At 53.1% G+C, this 18,679-nt stretch overlaps 1 protein-coding gene across 6 annotated transcripts in view; it reads left to right on the plus strand.

The window, feature by feature from the left end:
- The first annotated feature begins 7,337 nt into the window (after positions 1-7,337).
- Slco2b1 (solute carrier organic anion transporter family member 2B1) overlaps positions 7,338-18,679 on the plus strand; it is a 50,475-nt gene continuing 39,133 nt past the window's right edge. Inside the window, exons 1-2 of one of the 6 annotated variants that reach the window (XM_047516077.1) lie at positions 7,338-7,472; positions 7,572-7,631. In XM_047516077.1, coding sequence (XP_047372033.1) covers positions 7,616-7,631 — 16 coding nt within the window. In that variant the 5' untranslated portion in view covers positions 7,338-7,472; positions 7,572-7,615. Of the gene's footprint in view, positions 7,473-7,571; positions 7,632-12,437; positions 12,613-13,665; positions 14,063-14,178; positions 14,364-18,679 lie in introns of those variants that run through there. The other 5 variants (XM_047516078.1, XM_047516079.1, XM_047516082.1 and 2 more) reach the window with 5 other exon arrangements.

An 18,679-nucleotide genomic window follows, 5' to 3' on the forward strand; every position in this document is an offset into this window, starting at 1 on the left:
AGGAAGGGCGTTTGGCCAGAGGCAGGGAGACAAGAGGGGGCCTGGTGACTGGACGGGGCCGGGAAAGTAGGTTACAGGTATGTGGGGATGGGTGTCGAATATTAGGCTAAGGGAGAAAGTTTTGCTCCCAGAAAAAAGAGTTTTCTTAAACATAGTTTTTGGCACAGTACGTTCAGCATTTGGAAAGACATCGGTGGAATGTGGAGGGCGGGTTAGAGCAGGGAAAGCGGAGTCCCGGGAGAGCGAGGAGACCATGCAGGGGTCCCAGAGGATTGAGGACTGGGCTCTGGATTAAGGGGTGGGGGCAAGAGGAGGCAGAAGAATGTGAAGGACAGAGTCGTCACACAGGTTGAGGGGGGGGACACAGTTGGGGACAGGTCTGACACTAAGGAGACTGGTGGCTCAGCAGGGACTGGGAGGGGCATTTTTCCCAGAGGATGAGGAGCTCTCCTGGGGTGGACGCGAAGAGCTCAGGAGGAGCCCTGGCTGCAGCAGAGATCTGGGGGTCACCAGCTGGGATTTAAGCCCTTCCTGTTATTTGACAGGGAAAGTCACACAAATGGTCATCAGTAGAACAGGACTGGAACCCAGCCACAGGCACTAGTTCAGTACTCAACTCAGCATTCGACTCCAAGGCTTAGGGACTAGTGGTTGGTGACTGAGTCCTCAAGCCAGCCCTCTGAGCAGTTAGAGTCATGGTTAGGCATTTGGATTCTGGGGCCAGACTATCTAGGTTCAGATCCTGGCTGCCTCTTACCAGCTGTGTAACCTTAAGCAAGTGTCTTAGCCTCTCTGTGCCTCAGCTTCCTCATCTGTAAATTGGGGATCATAATAGGTTGTTGGCAACACTGACTGTACAATACAAATAGAGTACTTAGAACAGTGCCTGACATGTACTGAATGTCAGTCAAGTAAACTGAGGCTTAGAGTACTAAAGTCACTGCCCAATGCCACCCAGTAGTTGTTGACAGAGCTCAACCCCAAAGACTGAATTGGTTTGCTTAGGCTAAACTGCCTGCCTTGCTGGCTATTTCTAGAAGATGATTGGTGTTTTTAACTTAAGAGACTGGAATCCCAACACAGAGGACCCTTAGTTGGAGACAAGCTGTTAGGCTCCTGGTCTGGGCCCAGCTCTGGGTCTGTTTGCTGGAGTGACCCAATGCCTGCCCTCACCAGAGATGAAGCCTCTCCATTTGTATGACCAGAGGCATGGTCCGCCCCCTGTCCCTGGGACACACCTGTGCTCCACCTAACACGTGTGCGCGCACACACACACACACACACACACACACACACGGGGCATGCATTTAAATAGGGGAGCGTGGCTCATGGGTGGGAGACCCTTAGACAGGAATGCCAGCATAGTGGGAGTGAGCAGATCCGGGAAAGCGGGCCAGGCGGAGGAGGGTGTGTGTCTGGGTGCAATGGGAGAGACTCGAGCCAAGTGCAAACTGACAATGCTCTGAATAAACAGCCCTGACGGAAACAAGGCGGCTGCAGAGGCAAGTTAGGGTGCCCTACCCTGGCCTGCTCCGCCCTGACGCCAGGCACAACGCCCCTGGCCGCTCCTGGCCGTGCAGGCTGGCCAGAAGCAGCTGGTGCTGTCTGCTTCCTGCCCTCCCTCCCCAGGCTCACGGCCCATCAGGGGAGGAAGTGACTCATCTTCCTAGAGGAAGCAGGTGGTATGCTTCCCAGCAGCCGTCATAAACTGCCCGAGCCACATAAATGAATCCCAGGCAGTGGTGGGCTGTGGGTTTCTAGAGATCACCCAGAGCAGCCTCCTCAAGAGGAAAAAGAAACCACCGTCATGAACGAATACTACTACTGCCTACTAGGCACGGAGAGGCACCTGCCCGTGTGCTAGCCCATCCTTCAGATAAGAAAACCGAGGTGGAAAGAGTCAAGTAACACATGGGTTTGCAATCTCAGTTTGGGAAGATGACCGAGTTCTGGTGATGGATGAAGGTGAGGGTCACACAACACTGTGAATGTTCTTAGAATCACTGAATCGTACACTTAAACATAGGTACGATGGTAATTTTATGTTGTGTGTATCTTACCACAATAAAATAAATACTACAAACTGAGAAGTGACATCAAGTGGAGAAGCCGGAGGTCACACCCAAGCAGTCCTGCCCAAGCATCCTGCTCCTCACGCCCCCTATATTGTCTCCCTTGCAAGTGGAGATAGTGACCTGGCAGATAGGGAGGATAGTGACCTGGATGTGGTTGGATGGAAGGACAGGTGCCACTCAATGTCAGGCTGAGAGAGATTGTTTATGAGGGGGAGGGGGAACTGTGGCAGGATTTTTTGTTTGTTTTATTTTAAATTTTTTTTGCATCCTGGCTTTTTTAAAAAATATTTTTGGGGCTGGGGATATGGCTCAGTTGGTAGAGTGCTTGCCTTGCACTTGCAAGCACAAGGCCCTGGGTTCAATCACCAGCACCACAAAAAAAAAAAAAAAAAAAAAAAGAAAAAAGAAAAAAAAAGAAAAAAAATATTTTTAGATATAGATGGACACAATACATTTATTTTTTTAATGTGGTGCTGAGGATCAAACCCCATGCCTCACACATGCTAGGTAAGCATTCTACCACTGAGCCACAACCCCGCCCTATTTTTTGATATTCATTTATTTACGGTACTGGGGATTGAACCCAGTATCTATCAGCCTATCACTGAGCTACATCCCCAGCCCTTCATTTTATTATTATTATTATTTTAAAAATTTGAGACAGTGTCTTGTCAAGTTGCTGAGGGAGCTTGCTGAATTGCTGAGGCTGGCCTTGAATTTGTATCCTCTTGCTTAGCCTCTTGAGTCACTGGGATTACAGGCAGTGTCACCACGCCCATCTATGGCAGGATTTTAGGCAGAGGCCCATGGTGGGATCTGCAGGTTCGAAGCTCCCTCTGGCTAACAGTTAGATGGAGTGAAAGAGAAGACTGGAGGTGGGGAGGAGGCCCTAGCCTAGGTAAGAGATGCTGGTGGCACAGACCGGGGCAGAGGCAGTGGGATGGAAAGAAGCAGGCAGGTGTTCAGAGAGAGGGAGGAACAGACGATGGCTGCTGTCACTGGGCTCCTTCCAGAAGCCCCCATGGACAGAGGTCCTTCCAGAGTTCCTGCCTCCCTGACTGAAGTCTCAGAGGAAAAGTCAGGGCACAGAACTCCTCTCTGCCTCCAGGGGGCAGTGTTGCAAAGTCTTCAGAGAGATGGGTCCTTGTGCCCAACTGTCCACAGCCTGGACTGATGCTTGCTGCCATCCAATCCCCACCCCAGCTGTGTCTCCCCTCCCAGCCTGCCGCACTGCCCTCCATCAATGTCCTTTCTCCAAGGACACAAATTATTAATAACTGTAACCCTATGCTTGACACTTTACAATAACAGCGGTACATGCATTTGCTTATGTGGTCCTTCCAAAAGAGGGGCAGAAAAGAATGAGGTCCATTCCCAATCCCCTCCCCACTCATGAGGAAACTGAGGACCGGGCAGAGGACAGGACTTGAGTAATACCAGGATGTGGGTGGCAGAGTCAGGGCTGGGGACCCAGTTCAGCCCATGCCCAGTTGAAGCCCTGTGAGAGGCGCAGCCTAGTAGCATCTGCAGAGCTATGGCTGTTATCGGAGACCACCAGCCTCTCTGCTGAGGCCCCATTTTTCCCTTGAGCTAACTCCTACCTCAGGGAGCCCTTCCCAGTGATTTTTATTCCCATGGGTTGTCACTTAGGTGTACTGATCTGACACACAACTCTGTGAGTTACTTCCCCCTCACTCTCTGCTTCCAGAATTACAAGTCATCACCCTCACTACCACTGCCATATTGACAATGGTTTGTGTCTGCTCAACTGTCAGGATTTAGAAGGCACTGACTGATCCATCCATCAGTTCACCTGAGCCTTGACAGCTCTGGGAGGCATCTCACAGACAAGGGCATAGAGGAACAGAGAGGGAGATCAACTGGCTCCAAGTTGCCCAGCGAGGCCTCAGGAGAGGTTCATCTCCTTTGCGAGATAAGCCGTGCACTTACCAAGGAGAAGATAGGGCAAGATGATGGGGTCCAGTGCAGTCTTATCAGGTGGTTTCTTGTCATCCTATTTCACAGAGGACGCTGAGCCTCAGAGAACTTCTTACTGGATCAGGATTGAACTGTCTGATGCCTAAGCTCATGTGCTTTCTGGGACACAGGGATATCACTTCCAGGAAAGGATGCAGAATTTGTAGCACAGTCTGGAGGCCATGGGGCCCCGGAGAAAGTCACCGCTGGGTGAGAGAGCCTGGGGTGGGGGTGGCTTCCCAAAGGTGTGGAGGTGAGAGGAGCCCTGGGCAGGGTTACATTGCTACAAAGGTTGGGTGGGCTGGCCAAGGTGGGTAGCACGCGGCTCAGCCTGGACCCCTCCCGGACCCCCACCTGGCCTGCAGCCCACGCTTCTCCTCTCGTGGTTGGGAAATGAGCCGCGTGGGGAAGGAGGAGCGGTGCCAGCAAAGCGGGGAAGCCCAGAACGCTTGGCAGGTGAGGCTTATTTCTCATCTGTCGGCAAGGAAACTGAACCCAGGGAGAGAGAGACAGCAACTCCCCCACGGTCACCACACCGTCCAGGCCTCAGATGGTCAATCTGAAAAAGGGAACAGCTGAATTCAATGAGCGCCACACACTTCCCGCTCTGACCTCTGAGAACCTCGCATCCATCTTTGCAGTTCTTGGCTGGCGCCCCAGCCCCGCTGTGTATAGACTTGATGCAGAGCCCTGGGCAAGTCACCTCTGAGTGGCAGTGTCCTTACTGGTAAAAAAAGTCTGACATTGCCTTCCTCAGGCAAAGCCAATGAGCCAGGCAGGGCCGTCTCCCAGTCGGGGGTCTGAGCCCGAGGTGGCATCTGAAGCAGGGGAAGGTCACGGCCCTGACAGAGGCCCCCACTTGTCCACCCAGCGTAGGGCTCATTTATAGATATCCGCTCCCTGCTGGCAGACTAGAGGGAAGTAGGATCGAAGGTGCCGATGTGGCATTTTGGAGCCTTTCTCAGGAAGAAGCCTCTGGTCATTCTTCCTCTTTTCCCCCTCCCCCTCATCTTCTGAGAAATCTCAGTGACCCTCAGGACCATTCTGGAGGTGGGTGATGTGATGTCATGATGTCCATTTAACAGATAGGAAGACTGAGACCCAGAGGGAGATTTGTCCAAAGTCCCACAGCAGAGTTGTGGCACAGCGGGGACCAGAATTGAGCTCTCTAATCTGGAGCCTACATCCTTCCCTTGGCCCCAAAGTGGATGGTTCTGTAAGATGAAGAGTTCCTATTTTGCCTGTTTACAAACCTCACGTCTCTAAGTGGGTTGGCTAAGAGAGGGGAAGGGTTTGGGATCTGCCAACTGTTCAGGATTTGACAATGGCAACAGGCTTAGCTTGAGACGCAGGGCTGTGCCAGCATTATGGAGCCCAGGGAGCTGCAGAGTTTTGCAAGCCATGCCAGGCTTTGCCAACAGCACAGGACTCTCAAAAAGGCATCAAGTTTTGCAAACTGTGGGAATTCACAGCTGGCATTGGGATCCACACATCATGGGCTCTATAACAAGCACAGGGTGTAGCAAATACCACACATTGGGGTAAAGCCAGGGTGCAAACCAGTGTGGTCAGACTTTAAGCCAGGGCCATCCACAGTGGGACTTCCCTGTGGGACTAGCCCAGGATGGGTTAACCTAAATGCCAGGATCCTTGTTCTAATTCCATAGCTCTGAGTGCAGGAATATTCAAATAGTCCCAGTGCATACCCAGACTGTTCCATGTACAGAAATTTTTTTTTCCAGCTTCTGGGGCCAAGATGGGGCAGTGAAGCTCCCAGAAGTCTAAAGCAACCTTCCCTCTCTCAACTGTGCACCTGCAATTTGAAGTCTAGAAAGTTCCACCTCTGGCAATCTCTGAAGATTCACAGTGCAGACTTTAGACTGAAGGATTTAGAAAGAACTATGGAAAGAACAAATTTGGTTTTCCCAAGCAGGATCAGTGTCTGTCCTTTCCATCAATCCAAGCTAACGATTAACCTCTCTCAACGGGCATGCGTTCACGTTTCTGGTTTTTCAAAGATGCATTTGTCTACATGACATTAGGTATTCCACTGAGTGCCTACTAAGTGCCAGGCAGATCTGGGATTATTTTAAGCACTCCCTACTTCCTATAAACACCCTCATGCAGCCTCTAGGAGCCCAGTGGGGCTGCAGGATACTTCTCTATCATTGCCCTGAAAGCAGGGCTCTGAACCTGTATCCCCTTCCAAAGCAGAGACCCTATTCCTGGAATGGGATCAGGTTGACTTCTTTATCTTGTTTTGGGGGAATCCAGGGGTCTTTCTCTGAGAAGAAAGCCTGGGTAGAGGAAGAACCCTAGTTCTAATGTCAGAGGTCCAAAACATGATCCCGCAATTAACTCGCTGGGTGATCTCTGGCAAGGTCCTGAGACTGGCACGTCTTCTGCATAGGGGGGATTACCTGCCCTGGGGTCCATGGGCCAGCCCAAGGGAGCCTTGTATAATAGTTCAATGCCAACTGGGAAAGCAGATCAGCATCTCCTCCACCCCGAGCCCCGCCTCTGCTGCTCCCTGAGCTTCAGGCCTCCAGGCTTGGCCTCTTTATGGCTCCCTGAACTTTCCCAACAGCCCTACAAGGGAGGGTTATCGTCCCTTCTTTATAGATGAGGGAACTGATACTCAGGGAGGTGCAGGGACCTGCTTGAGGTCACTTGGCTAGCACATGCTGGCTGAGGCAGGACCTGTCTGTCAGCCCGGCTTCCATCCTCTGTCCTCAGTCCAGAAATTTCTGGGACTTTCACAGTGGCCCTTCTGCTCCCCCTCCCGCATCTAGGTGACTGTGACTGATCTACAGGTGGGCTGCCGCTGTGCTTCCAGGGGCTCTTAGTCTGGATACCTGGGGGTTATTGTGTGAGATTGGACAGGAGCTCAGTAAAAGATGATGGTTCCGTGGGGAAACATGGGCTCTCCGTGGGCTCAGGCCACACAGAACAAGGGCTTGGTAGAAGGGGCTCAGAGGAGATTGAGGAATCTGTGCCCCAAGACCCTGGGCTGAGGGAGGCCCATCGGCACCCCCTGCACCCCACCTCTCCACTGCTAGCAGAGTAGGGGAAATATCCAAGGGAGAGACAGTTGCCAGAGGCTGGGGAGGAGGGCGGGCCAAGCCACCGGGAGGTGGGGTTACAGCCTCCTCCCAGCAGGGGCTGGACCCAAACAAACCCAGCCTCCTCCTCCACTCTGGCCCCTGGTTGTCCCAGCCAGAGATTGGAGGAAACCAAGGGCTAGGGGGAGAGGGAGGGCTAGGGCAGAGGTGGGGGGGTCAGGACAGAAAGAGAAGGACCAAGTACCGGGAAACACAGGCACTTGGAGAGGGGTGATTTTGAGTAGGACCCCCGAGCCTGCCTGGAGAGGTGGCTGCTGTCTGCCTAGTGTGGCTCAAGAAGCATCGCCCAGCGCGTGGGGTTAGTTCCTCACATAGACTTGTCCCTGCTGTGGCTGGCCAGCTGCTGTCCTCCAGAGCCCCAGGGCAGGCTTACTTCCTTCCTCCTGCTAAACTCCAGGTCCTGAGGTCGATTTAGAGGCTGGAACTCTGCACTCCACAGTCATGGGACCTAGGATAGGTAAGTCCTGGCCAGGTGTGGAAGGGCGTCAGAAGGGGGCAAGTGGGTGTGCTGGGGAGGAGGGGCACACAGGTCTCTGCACAGAGTGAGGCACAGGCTGGAGACCGTGAAGGCGCGCTGAATGAATGAAGGAGCTGGAAGGGACACTGTTCACTCAGCTGGAGGCAGGAAACCCGAACAAACCTCTCCACCAGACAGAGACACAGAGATCTGCCCCAGCCCCGCCTCAAACCTGTTTCCCCCTCTGAAGGAGACAAAGGTAGAGAACCACAGAGAGAGAGAGAAGTGGAGCAAGCCAGAACACGGGCGGGGACTGGCAGACAGGCAGGCAGAAAACAGGGATCAACAGGTGTCACAGGAGCTAAGAGAAAGAGCAACCCTGGAGAGAGGGTGGCAGCCGACGCTGGAAGAGACCCAAGCAGGACGCTGGGAGGAGAAGGGAGATCACAGATCACTCAGACAGACCTGCAGAGGTCTGTGGCAGGGCGGGGAGGAGGCTGGAAGGGTAAGGTCTGGAAGCCTCCAGAAGCCCTGTTTGGAGTGGGACAAGGTACACTAGGGGCAGGGTGATGTTTCTGGGAGCTGAACTCCACACCCAACCTATCTTAAGCAGCAAGGGAGGATAGAAAAGAAACAAAGTGTCTTTAGACAGGGATCCCCAGCTGGACTCCCTGCAGAGCTCACCTCTGGTCTCCTTCCCAGCTGCCTTTGCCCCGTCTGTGTAAGCCTCACACCCTCTCAGGCAAGGGGGGACTTGCTCCCTGGAGCCCCACAGTGAGGGCTGCAGAGGCGGCCCAGGGGACAGACCCAGCCAAGGTGCAGCCCAGGGACTCCAGGTGGATGCAGCCACATGGTGGGGACCATGGCATGGCAGGAAGGGTGGATTGGACACTTCCTCACAGGGAACCTCATGGGAGAGAAGAGAATGAGGTCACATTTGGCAGGAGGGGAGTTGGCTTGAGGGGGTGACTGGGTCACTGACTCACAAAATTCTCTGTTAGGTTTGGCTCAGTATGGATGGGAGGGTTGGAGACCCAGCAGATGGGAACCACCAGACACTGGTTGTCCTGCACCTGCTCCCAGCCTCCACCCCTCCCCCATGACTGTTTTTCTGGCCCCTGCAAGACCCAACTCTGGAAAATTCTTTAGCTGCCCCCTTAGTGTTGTACACAAAGAACAGGAGGCTGCCCACTGGGTCTCCAGAAGTCACCTCTAGCTGTGTTTTCTGAGCCCCACCTGGGCTATCGCCAGGTTCACTGTGCACTCTGAAGGATGAAGGGAAATCCAAGACCTAAAACCTGGAAAGAATCCTGGGCCCAGCTGACCAGATGGAGAAGGGCCTGCTGTTCCCACCATGGTCAGATACCAGAAGAAGCAGGGTCAGATGTGGTTCCTGCAGAACCCCACCACCAGCTGACCATGTGCCCTTGGGCAGCATGCAGAGCTTCCCTGTCTGGGCAGGGAGAATATAATCTCCCTGTGCTGTTCCCACGGTGTGAGCCAGAGAACCCACTTTCCCACCTCTGCACCTGGCTCAGGAAGGACCCTGGTCACATCCCATTCTGGTGAAATTTGCCCTGTTTCCCAATCTTCCAAGCACCAGCTCCTCCAGGAAACCTCCAGGGTTGACTTTCCCAGCTGGAGGTACCCTCTGCCAGTCAGCATCCATGTGCTATATGCCCCTCTCTGTGAGGGTCTTGCTTCCTTGCTCCCAGCATTGTGGCTGATGCTCTCTGCAGCCCCTCTGTGCTCAAAGGTGAGTCATCTCAGGGCAGAAAGTGGAGTGAGGGAAAGAACCAGCTGTGTTCAAATCCCAGCCCTGCATTACTGCGTTTTTGTTTATTTTTTTATATTGGGGATTGAACCCAGGGGCACTTTACCACTTGGCTGCATCCCCAGTCTTTTTTATTTTTCATTTTGAGACAGAGTCTTGCTAAGTTGCTGAGGGCCTTGCTAAGTTGCTGAGTCTGGCCTTGAACTCACAATCCTCCTGCCTCAGCCTCCTGAATTACAGGGATCACAGGGGTGTGCCACCACATCTGGCTAATGATTGGAGAATGAGCAGGACTTGGGGGAGTTGTTCGCTCCCAGGCTGCTGCACTGGGCCTTTCCTGCTGGGCCAGATCTCAGGCAGGTGAACCAGGTGTGAACTGGCCTAGACTCCATCATAGGGTAGCAGGCATTCAATGCCCAGTTCCTGTGATTTGGTTTTGTTTTATCAGTGCAGTGGATGAGGAGTGGGAGGTGGTGGTCAAGAGGTCACTTGGTCCCTTTTTTTCCTGATAATCTTGGTCTCTGGAGGGTGCCGTGGCAGAGGCCTCTCCACAGGGGCAGGGCCAGGTCTTCCCATCAGTGTTGGGGGCCTGGCTATCTCCAGGGTACCAGCCTGACCTCAGCTGCATCTCAGGGTAGAGCTGCCGCCCCTCACACGCTGCAACCCAGAGCCTAAGCATTAATGCCTGAAGTGGTGGAGAAAGATGCCCATCTCAGCATGCTGGGAGCTCCCTGGGGCTAGGGCCCGACTTCATCCATTCCAGGGACCCTGAACCCAGCTTGGGGCTGGGCAGAGATGGGGTGGTGGGAAAGTGCAGTCCATAACCGTCCTCCCTGCTCTGCATGACTCCTCCCTCCCTCCAGGCTTCTTTGAAGACCTGAAGCCGGCACTGAGCCAGGCTTCGTACTAATGCAAGAGACACAGGATAGAATCAGGCAGGGGTCCTCAGGAGCTCCAGGGAGACCAGAGTCAGACACAAATCACGTGGGTAACAAAACCAAAGCTTGAAACAGGCAGGAAGTTGGCCAGCACAGAGTAAGGCCCAATCCATGCCAGCGTGGGTTACGGGTGGGAGTCGGGGAGAACTCCAGGAGAGTGGGCATCAACAGGGCCTCCACAGGATACATGTTCCAGGGGGTCAGAGGGCATTGCAGATGCTTAGAAGTTACTAGACCTGGCACGTTTGTGGGGACAGAGTGCTGCCCAGTGCAGTTGGAGTAGGGGAGGTCACTGGTGATATCTCAAAAAATTAAGTCAAAGAAGCTGATAGGGCCCCATCACAAAGAGCTCACATGCCAAGTTAGGTATATGGACTTTGTCTTTCTAGAGCAATTGGGAGCTATAGAAGGTATGTGAGGAAGGCAGTGGCCATGCTTATGTGACCGAGGGAGTTTGTGTCTTGGGCACACTCATAACCCCACTCATGTGGATAGCACTTTTATGAGTACAGAACACTCTCATGTCCATCTTGCAAATGGAGAAGCCAAGGCTGGGAGGAGCCCATTTACATGCCCCAGACCAGGCAGCTGGTCAGTGGCAGAACCAGAGCCAGCACTCTGGGCCCTTCCTGGCCCTCTCCTCTTTCTTGATGCATCTGCATCTTAGGCTCCTGTGTGTCCTGCTTGTGCCTGGTGGACACAGGCCTGAGGGGCCAAGTCCCTCTTCAGACCTTGGAGTTGGCAGTGTTCAAATAGCCTTAAGATAGGTCTTTGGATGACCTGGTGCCTGGAGACCTCACCCAGGATGGAGATTCCCGATAGGAAGTGAAGTTGAGAAATGTGGCCCTTTAAGGGTCAACTGAAGCACACTGAGCCATGAACCATGAACCACAAGGAGGGGTAGGAGAATGGCCTGGGCCATTGGCTGCCTGTCTCTGAGCCTCATTTCTTTTTTTTTTCCCCCCCTCCTGCCTCAGTGTAACCTATACAGTCAAGAAACTGAACTCAGAATCCACCCACCCACCGCAGGAGGCCCCAGGACACCTGGCTTGTAGGTATTCCACCACACGAGCCTCATCTCTTAGTTTTAGGCCTAGGGAAATTGGCCTGGGTTCTCTGAGGACTCAGGGCTCACCCTCCCCCACAGGCCCTGGTCCCTATTTTTAAGGTCATCATGGGTTTAGATGGGGTAGCTGGAGACAGAACTGGGAACAGAAAGTCCCAGCACAGGGTCTCTGACCCAGCTCGGAAACCACCAGAAAGTGTCTGGCCAGACAGATCTCCCTCAAGAAGCAACGACTGGACCTCAAGCATGCTGTCGTCCTCCCAAATGACCACCCAAGGGTCCTGCCAGAAGGAATTTCCCCCGAATGGCAGCCAAGGCCAGCTCCTGCTCAGAGACCCCCCCTTCCTGCCTTTGACTATTTCCCCTCCATGCTGTGCTGGGTTGAACTGGAAAGTGGAGCCCGGAGGCCCTCGCTCCTCCTGTGAGCTCGTGGGCAGCCCCTGCCTCTAGCCCAGGCACCGGCCTTCTCGTCTCCCTCTTTTTTAGCTCAACTCAATAACGGGCTCTTCAACTGGGCCAGGCCTTGAAAGATAAGTGATTTGCAGGAGAGGAAGGACATTCCAGGCGAAGAGTACAGCATGTACAGAGGCTTAGAAGTGGGGAGGAACAGGATGAATTTGGGGAATGGCGAGAATCTGTTGGGGCCAGAAGATAATGTTCTCCAGGGCAGGCGGATGAGGCGTGAGTAGTTCCCAGTAGCCTTGATCTGAGACTAGAGAGGCTGGACTCCGTGTTGCAGGTGGGCAGGGAAAAGGCAAGGGAGCCAGTCATCGTTGAGGATCTGAGGACAGCTGTGTACCAGGCCTGGAACGTTTTCCCGCAGGCCTCCCCAAACCTCTGTGAGACATGCACTATTCTCTCAGAAGAAGGAAATGAGGCTTGGAGAAGCTAAATAAGTTGCCCAGGGTCACACAGCTACAATATGGCAGAATAAATATTTGGATCCAAAGTCTTCTGACCCGGAGAGTTTCAACAGAGATCTAACATAATCCATCAGGACAGGTGGAGAGGACAGTCCCAGCCCTGGGGGAGCTTACCACCTAAACAAGCAGATGAGAGAAAGACATAAATAGCCAGAGAAGGACCAGCTGCAGCTGTGGAAAGTGGCCTGGAGGAGCGTGCTTTGGAGGGATGAGATGGCTGACCTGGGCCATAGGACTAGGCAGAGGATGGCAGATGAAGGACCCCAGGGCAATTTAGGAGGTAGGGCTACCACTCTTGCTCTCTTGCTGCTGGGAGTACTCCTGCTTCCAGGTGCAGGCTGTGGGACGTTAGTGCCAGAGGTTAGCAGCTTTTCCAGTGTCCTGTCCTCTGTGCCTGGAATATGAGTCCAGGGTGGATCCCTCTTTCCATTCCATGCCCATCCTTGGGGCACATGGCAAGGGTTTCTCACTCTCACTGGGCAAGTCTGGCTACTGTGGCTCCACCGCTGCCTCCCAGACCCCCAGGGTTCTGTCTCCAGCCCTTGTCCTCTCTTCTGGAGTCATGCCTTCTGGGCATCTCCCTCTAGGGCCTCTGCTGCCCAAACACACCATGTCCAATGCTGAACACATCACCACCCTGTAATCCTGGCCTTCACTGATGGTTGGCCCACACAGAAAGCTGTGCCTCTCTCCAGGTCCACATCACTGCCTGGTCCCTCTGTCCTCTCCAGCCTGGGCCCCTGCTCTACCTCGGTGCTCTAGCTTGCCACATTCTTTGTCCCCTGAGCAATCTTTATACTTTCATACTCCTGCCCTTTTCTCTGATGTCTTTTCCTCCAGGAAAGCTTACAAACCCTTCCCATCCAGGCTAGGGCCTCTCTGCTGTGTTTCCATAATAGCTTTAACACACCTCCAGTGGCAGCTCTGAGCCGGCACTGATGTCTTTTGGACAGCCCCCATCCCTCAACACACACACCAGGAGCTCCCCAAGGGCAGGGACTGGACTTTCTGCTTCTGGGGCTCCAGGACCTGTCAGTGTGTGTAGAGTGAATTTTCACTTGTCTTTTAGGACCAGCTAAATGCCAGTTCTGTCCCTGCTGTGGTGACCCTGGGCAGGTCATGGGCCTCTTTGGCTCATTTTTTCTGTTCAAAGTGGTGGTTAGCCCAGTCCTGGATTCCTGTCCAGGAGTCTCCCCAAGCCCAGTGTCACTGGGACATCAGACAGGGAAGTCCACAGGTGAAGAGAGCCAGGAAAGGGAGGGGGGCGATCATCCCTAGTGAGGCTCCTGCAGGACAAATTGTCATGAGCAGGCCCAGCACCGTGGACCAACTGAGGTCATCATATGGGAGTGTGGACTGCTGATTTAAGAAAGAAAGAAAGAAAGAAAGAAAAAAATACCCCTAATCTGGAGTTTTGTGTGAAATTTCCTGATTTTTAAATGCTGGAAACTAAAAAACACTCAGTGAGCCAGCATTGTGCAAGCCCCAGCCCCCACCAACAGATCAAGGGCCAAATGTGTCTTCAGTCAGGACAATTCCAGAAGTGACAGTCTTTGTGCACTGCTGCCCGGGGGCCCCTGCTGGACTCGCCCAGTCCTACCTCTGCCTTGTCTTCTGCCTCTGAGGGTTCCTGTGACGGCCTGGCACCGTGAGGGGCAGTGTGGGGAGAGGCCTTTTTCTCTGTGTACAGGAAAATTAGGAAAAAACAAAGAAGTCCTGGAATGCAGTTGGTGAGGACTGGGAAGGGACTGGGGTGGAGTCAGGGTGGGGACACAGATGGTGAGGGAAGGGACTAGGAGCCAGCCTGCCGAAGGAGGCATTCCAAAGGGAGCGGTGCTGTTTCCAGGACCAGGAAGAGGGGAGAGAGCAGAGTGGGGTGAGTCTCCCCACAGGAAGGAAAATAAGCTATTCTGAGTTCTGGTGGTCAGGCCCGCAAACAAACTCCCTGGTGAGTTTGGGGAAGACTGACAAGGCTGGTACTTGCAAGTCACCTTGGAGTTGACCTAGGACAGCCTTCACGCAGCGTGAGAGGTGAGCCTCATTATTCCCATCTTCCAGAGGCTTGGAGAGTACAATAGCTATCTCAGGGCACACCACAGCTGAGTGGTCCTGTGAGAGGAGACAGGCTGGCACATTCTGGAGAGTGTCCTGAGTGTGCCCTCCACAGGCTGACCCAGAGTTGTCCTCAGGATGTGCAAACCCTCCAGGACTCTATCTTGGCATTTCTAGAAACCTGTTGCCCTATTTCTCCGGAAGGTTCAAATCCAGGCCTCAGCTGTGAATCCTGGGCACGCACACTGCAGCCCCCTGGACTGGAGGTCCCACGTCCCTCTCACCACTTTCTCCTTCCCGGCTCTTTCCTGACAGTGTTATCTCAAGCTGTGGGAAGAGCACTGATGGTCACTGAGTTGACTGGTGGAGTGACAGGCCATCCCCATACAATCACCTTTGACAATTCACAGGAGGGAAGCTGGACCAGAGTAGGAAATGACCACATAGGGATTATTGTTATATCTGTTCTAAGGCCACACAGGCAGCCACCATCTCACAGCTGCCATGGGGGGGCCCAAGAGTCAACAGATCTGACTTCCAGTCCCAGCTTTGTATTCATACCAGCCCTGGGGCCCAGACAAGCCGCTTCCTCCCCTGAACCTTGCTCATATGCGTCGTGGAGTCCCAGCAGCACCCACAAAAGACTGGTGGGAGGGTGACCATGTGTACCCAGCCCTTCCTTGTGCCTAGTGATGCTGGTTTACAGCAGTCCCTGCTTCTGCTGAGCTCCAGCTGCCTGGACAAACTCCGCCATCGGGTCTGCTATTCAGGGCTGCCACTTTGTAGGGATAAGGGGAACTGAAGGGTGCTGTCCCAGCTAGGGCTGCGATGGCCTCCCTCCCCCTCCCCCAGCCCTCTGCTGCTGAATTCTTGCCTGCTTCTCCAGTTGTTGATGTAGCAGTGTTTGTTGCTGCCACAAAGCAAGTATGGAAGCTGGGGGAGGGGGACAGGGGTTGTTGTGGCAGAAGGACAGCCAGCCGACTGACAGGGAAAGGAGCAACCTTTAGTGAACACCAACATTCAACCTGTCAACACTGGCTCTCCAGGCGTGACCAGCACAACCTGTCCATACGGCAAAGTTTATTGCTCACCGCATTAAGGAGTTCGGTCATCACTCGAAGCTCGGCAGTGTCTCTGCAACAGGGGCGAGTGAGCTCGATATTTATGAAGAAAGCCAAGTGTTTTCAAGCCTTTTGGTGCAGGACGGAAGGGGCCAGGGGGTTTGATTAGGACAGGATCAGCACTGGAAACTACACCAAGGTGAAGATTTGGGGAAGGGACTCAAAGGGTCACGCTTCCTGGATGGTTTCCCTGGAAGAGTTGATCAGCCTTTCACGAGGTCCCCATAATGAACAGTCCATCCATTTGCTTGGGCCGGTCAGACTGGAAAGAGACAGCATGCCAGTGAAGACAGTGGACTAGCTCTGTCATGGTGGTGTGGGGAGTAGGGGGTGGTTTCAGGGGACACTAGTGCCCAGGTCAACCTCGCAGTAGATCCTTTAGGCTCTCAGTGGATGCTCTGCCCTGGAGAGGAGCCCGTGAGGACTCAAAGGGTCTGCCGATCTAAGGCTGCATGGTGGAGCTGCAGAGGGGCTGGGGGTCCTCCCTTCCAAAGCCCCTGAATGTGCATGGAGAGGAGGGATCCAGCTCCTCAGCCCTGTGGTTGACTGGGGCCTGGGAAAGAGGGAGGTAGTCCAGAGATGGAAGATGGTGACATCAGGACAGAAGAGTCCCCTTGGAGGAGGACACGGTGTAGATCGCTGTGTACATGGAAGGGGATGGCTCCCTTCAACCTCAGGGGTGCTTGAAGATTTATCAGGAAAGGGGAAGGAAACAAGGGTTCGCCGCGTGCCAGGCATGAGGCCAGGTGCCCTACCTGCATCATCCCCTCCAGGCAGAGCAGAGGACGAACAATTTCTCGTCCTTCTCCACCACTAGGTTCATGGCTGAGGCATCTATAACAAAAGATAGATTAACCTGAGATCAATAAAAAGAAACCAGTCTAGAGGCAGTGAAGCTAGTTTATATATGTTTTCTCATACAACAGCTATTTTCTTAGCTATTTAAAGCAATTCCCCATGTGTAGGGATGCAAATCGTTCTCATAAAGTTGTTTCTAACAATGAATAAAAGCGATTCATTTTCACATAAAAAAGATTGTAAGAGAAAAGCACATTAATTTAATATAATTTTGTTGTTGTTGTTACTGGGGATCGAACCCAGGAACACTTTACCAGTGAGCTACATCCTCAGGCCTTTTTAGTTCTTATTTTGAGACAGGGTCTCACTAAGTTGTGCCTCACTAAGTTGCTGAAGCGGGCCTCAGACTTGCAGTTCTCATGCCACAGCTTCCTGAGTTGCTGGGATCACAGGTGTGCACCATCGTGCCCAGCTTATTTAATATAAATTTTACATGACATGGGAGCCTTCAGTAATGAAGACCCAAAGAAGCAGGGAAACCTGTACATTTTTTATGCAAAGTTTGATGACTAAATGTAATTGTGAAGTACAATTGGACAAAGTATGTGTGAGATAATGGTAATGACTGAGGGGAACTCAGCATACCTGTTTGTTTTGAGTCTTCTCTGTGCCTTCAAAGATAAGGATGTGCCTTTTCTCTGTATAGGGGGGGGCAGCTTGAAAAGGAGGGTCTTATAACATGCTTCAGAGGAGAAGGGTCAGTGACCTTCCTAGGTCTTATGACGGCTAGAAGGGAGAAGCCCAAGGGTTTGTGAGAAGGACCTTCTGCTTCTGTTTTCTCAAATGCCAACATGCTGTCTTTGGGGGTAGCGCATCCTAAACCCTCTTGGTAAATGCAGTTCTTCCCTGTAAGGTGAGGAAACAGGCTGAGAAAGACAAGAGGTGTGTCAGGCTCACACAGAGGACAGGTGGTGGGGCTGGGATTCCAACCCCGGTCTGAGGACAGAAGACCTATACTATTCTCAGTTCCACATTTCCCTGGAACTTGTCTTTGAAGGTAGTGGAGAGAGGCAAGGTCCTGAGCCTTCCCATCAGAGAACAGGCAGAGCAAAGGGACCCTCCCATCAGGCTGATCTCTGAAAGGATGCCCCTCATCACCTGGCCTCAGCTGGAATGAAACATAGACTCCTGCTCACAGGGATAGCCTTGCAGGAGGCCCTGACCAGCCAGCTTCCTAGTAAATGAGATTTCCAGCTGGTAGATGCTGGGGCCATCATTGCTCTTGGAGCCCAGGACCTGGCCAATGCTTCCTCCCTCATTCTGAGGCTGAGGCTTTGGACTTTGTCCTGGTAACAACCCTATTGCTAAAGGATAGAGTAATCCTAGGAAGACTTTGAGCCTTGGCAGAGGAGGTGAGGTGGAAGCTTCAGGGCTGCCAGAGGTGAGACTACTGGAGCTCATCTGGGGCAGGTGAGCAGTTCCTGGAGTGAACAGTGAGGGAGGGGCTGTGACTGAGGCCAGACAGTTTGGGGCACAGAGAGGATGACCTCTGGTGTGCCCCAGGGGCCACATGTGCTGAGCTGGCCCATCCCTCCCCACATCCATTCCTGAATTTCCTTTAGAGCTGGGGCTTCCTGTCATCGTCCTTGGTCCTCCCCGCATCAGCTCCAGCCCTGTCTGGCTGGCCTGACCCCTCAGTGGTCTGCCTACATGACGAGGCGAGGCAGAGAAAGGGATTGTGCTCCTTTCCCTCAGCAAACCTGTTCAAGGAGCATCAAGGGATGCTGGGTTTAACTCCTGGGCTTGAGTCCCTGGATAAAGGTCCGCCAGCAGAGGGGGGTTCCTCTGAGCCTGGGTATCCCTATCAGAAGTACAGAGATCATAAATATGAGAGGCACGGAGCTCTGGAGAGGTACAGAGACTGAAGCTTATGACAGAATCCAGATGGTAGCAGGTGACAGGTCTCTGCTGGTGAAAGAAACTGAGGCTCAGAAGTGGTGCCCTCAGTCTCTGGAAGCATTTGCCTCTTGTCCTTCAGGTGTCCTCTACAGAATGTTCCTGTACACTTCCCTTCCCCAGGCCAACCCACAGGCTCCTCCTAGCCAGGTGTTGATTTTTCTTATTTCCTCCAAGTGTCTATGTTCAAAAAAAGAGAGCTCCTCCCCAGACACATGCTCTTCCATTTCCTCCCTCACAGTCCTCAAGCTGATAGTATAGCCAGTGCACGCCAGAGATGTGCAGATGGCCAAAGGCCCATGAAAAGACGCTCTCCATCACTAGTCACACCACACTGAAGACACTGCGTCACACCTACTAGGATGACTGTAAGTGAAAGAACAGACAGTGACAAATATTAGCAAAGGTATACAAAAATTG

Source organism: Sciurus carolinensis, chromosome 11, assembly GCF_902686445.1.
Source record: "Sciurus carolinensis chromosome 11, mSciCar1.2, whole genome shotgun sequence".
In the NCBI taxonomy this organism is placed as follows: Eukaryota; Metazoa; Chordata; class Mammalia; order Rodentia; family Sciuridae; genus Sciurus; species Sciurus carolinensis.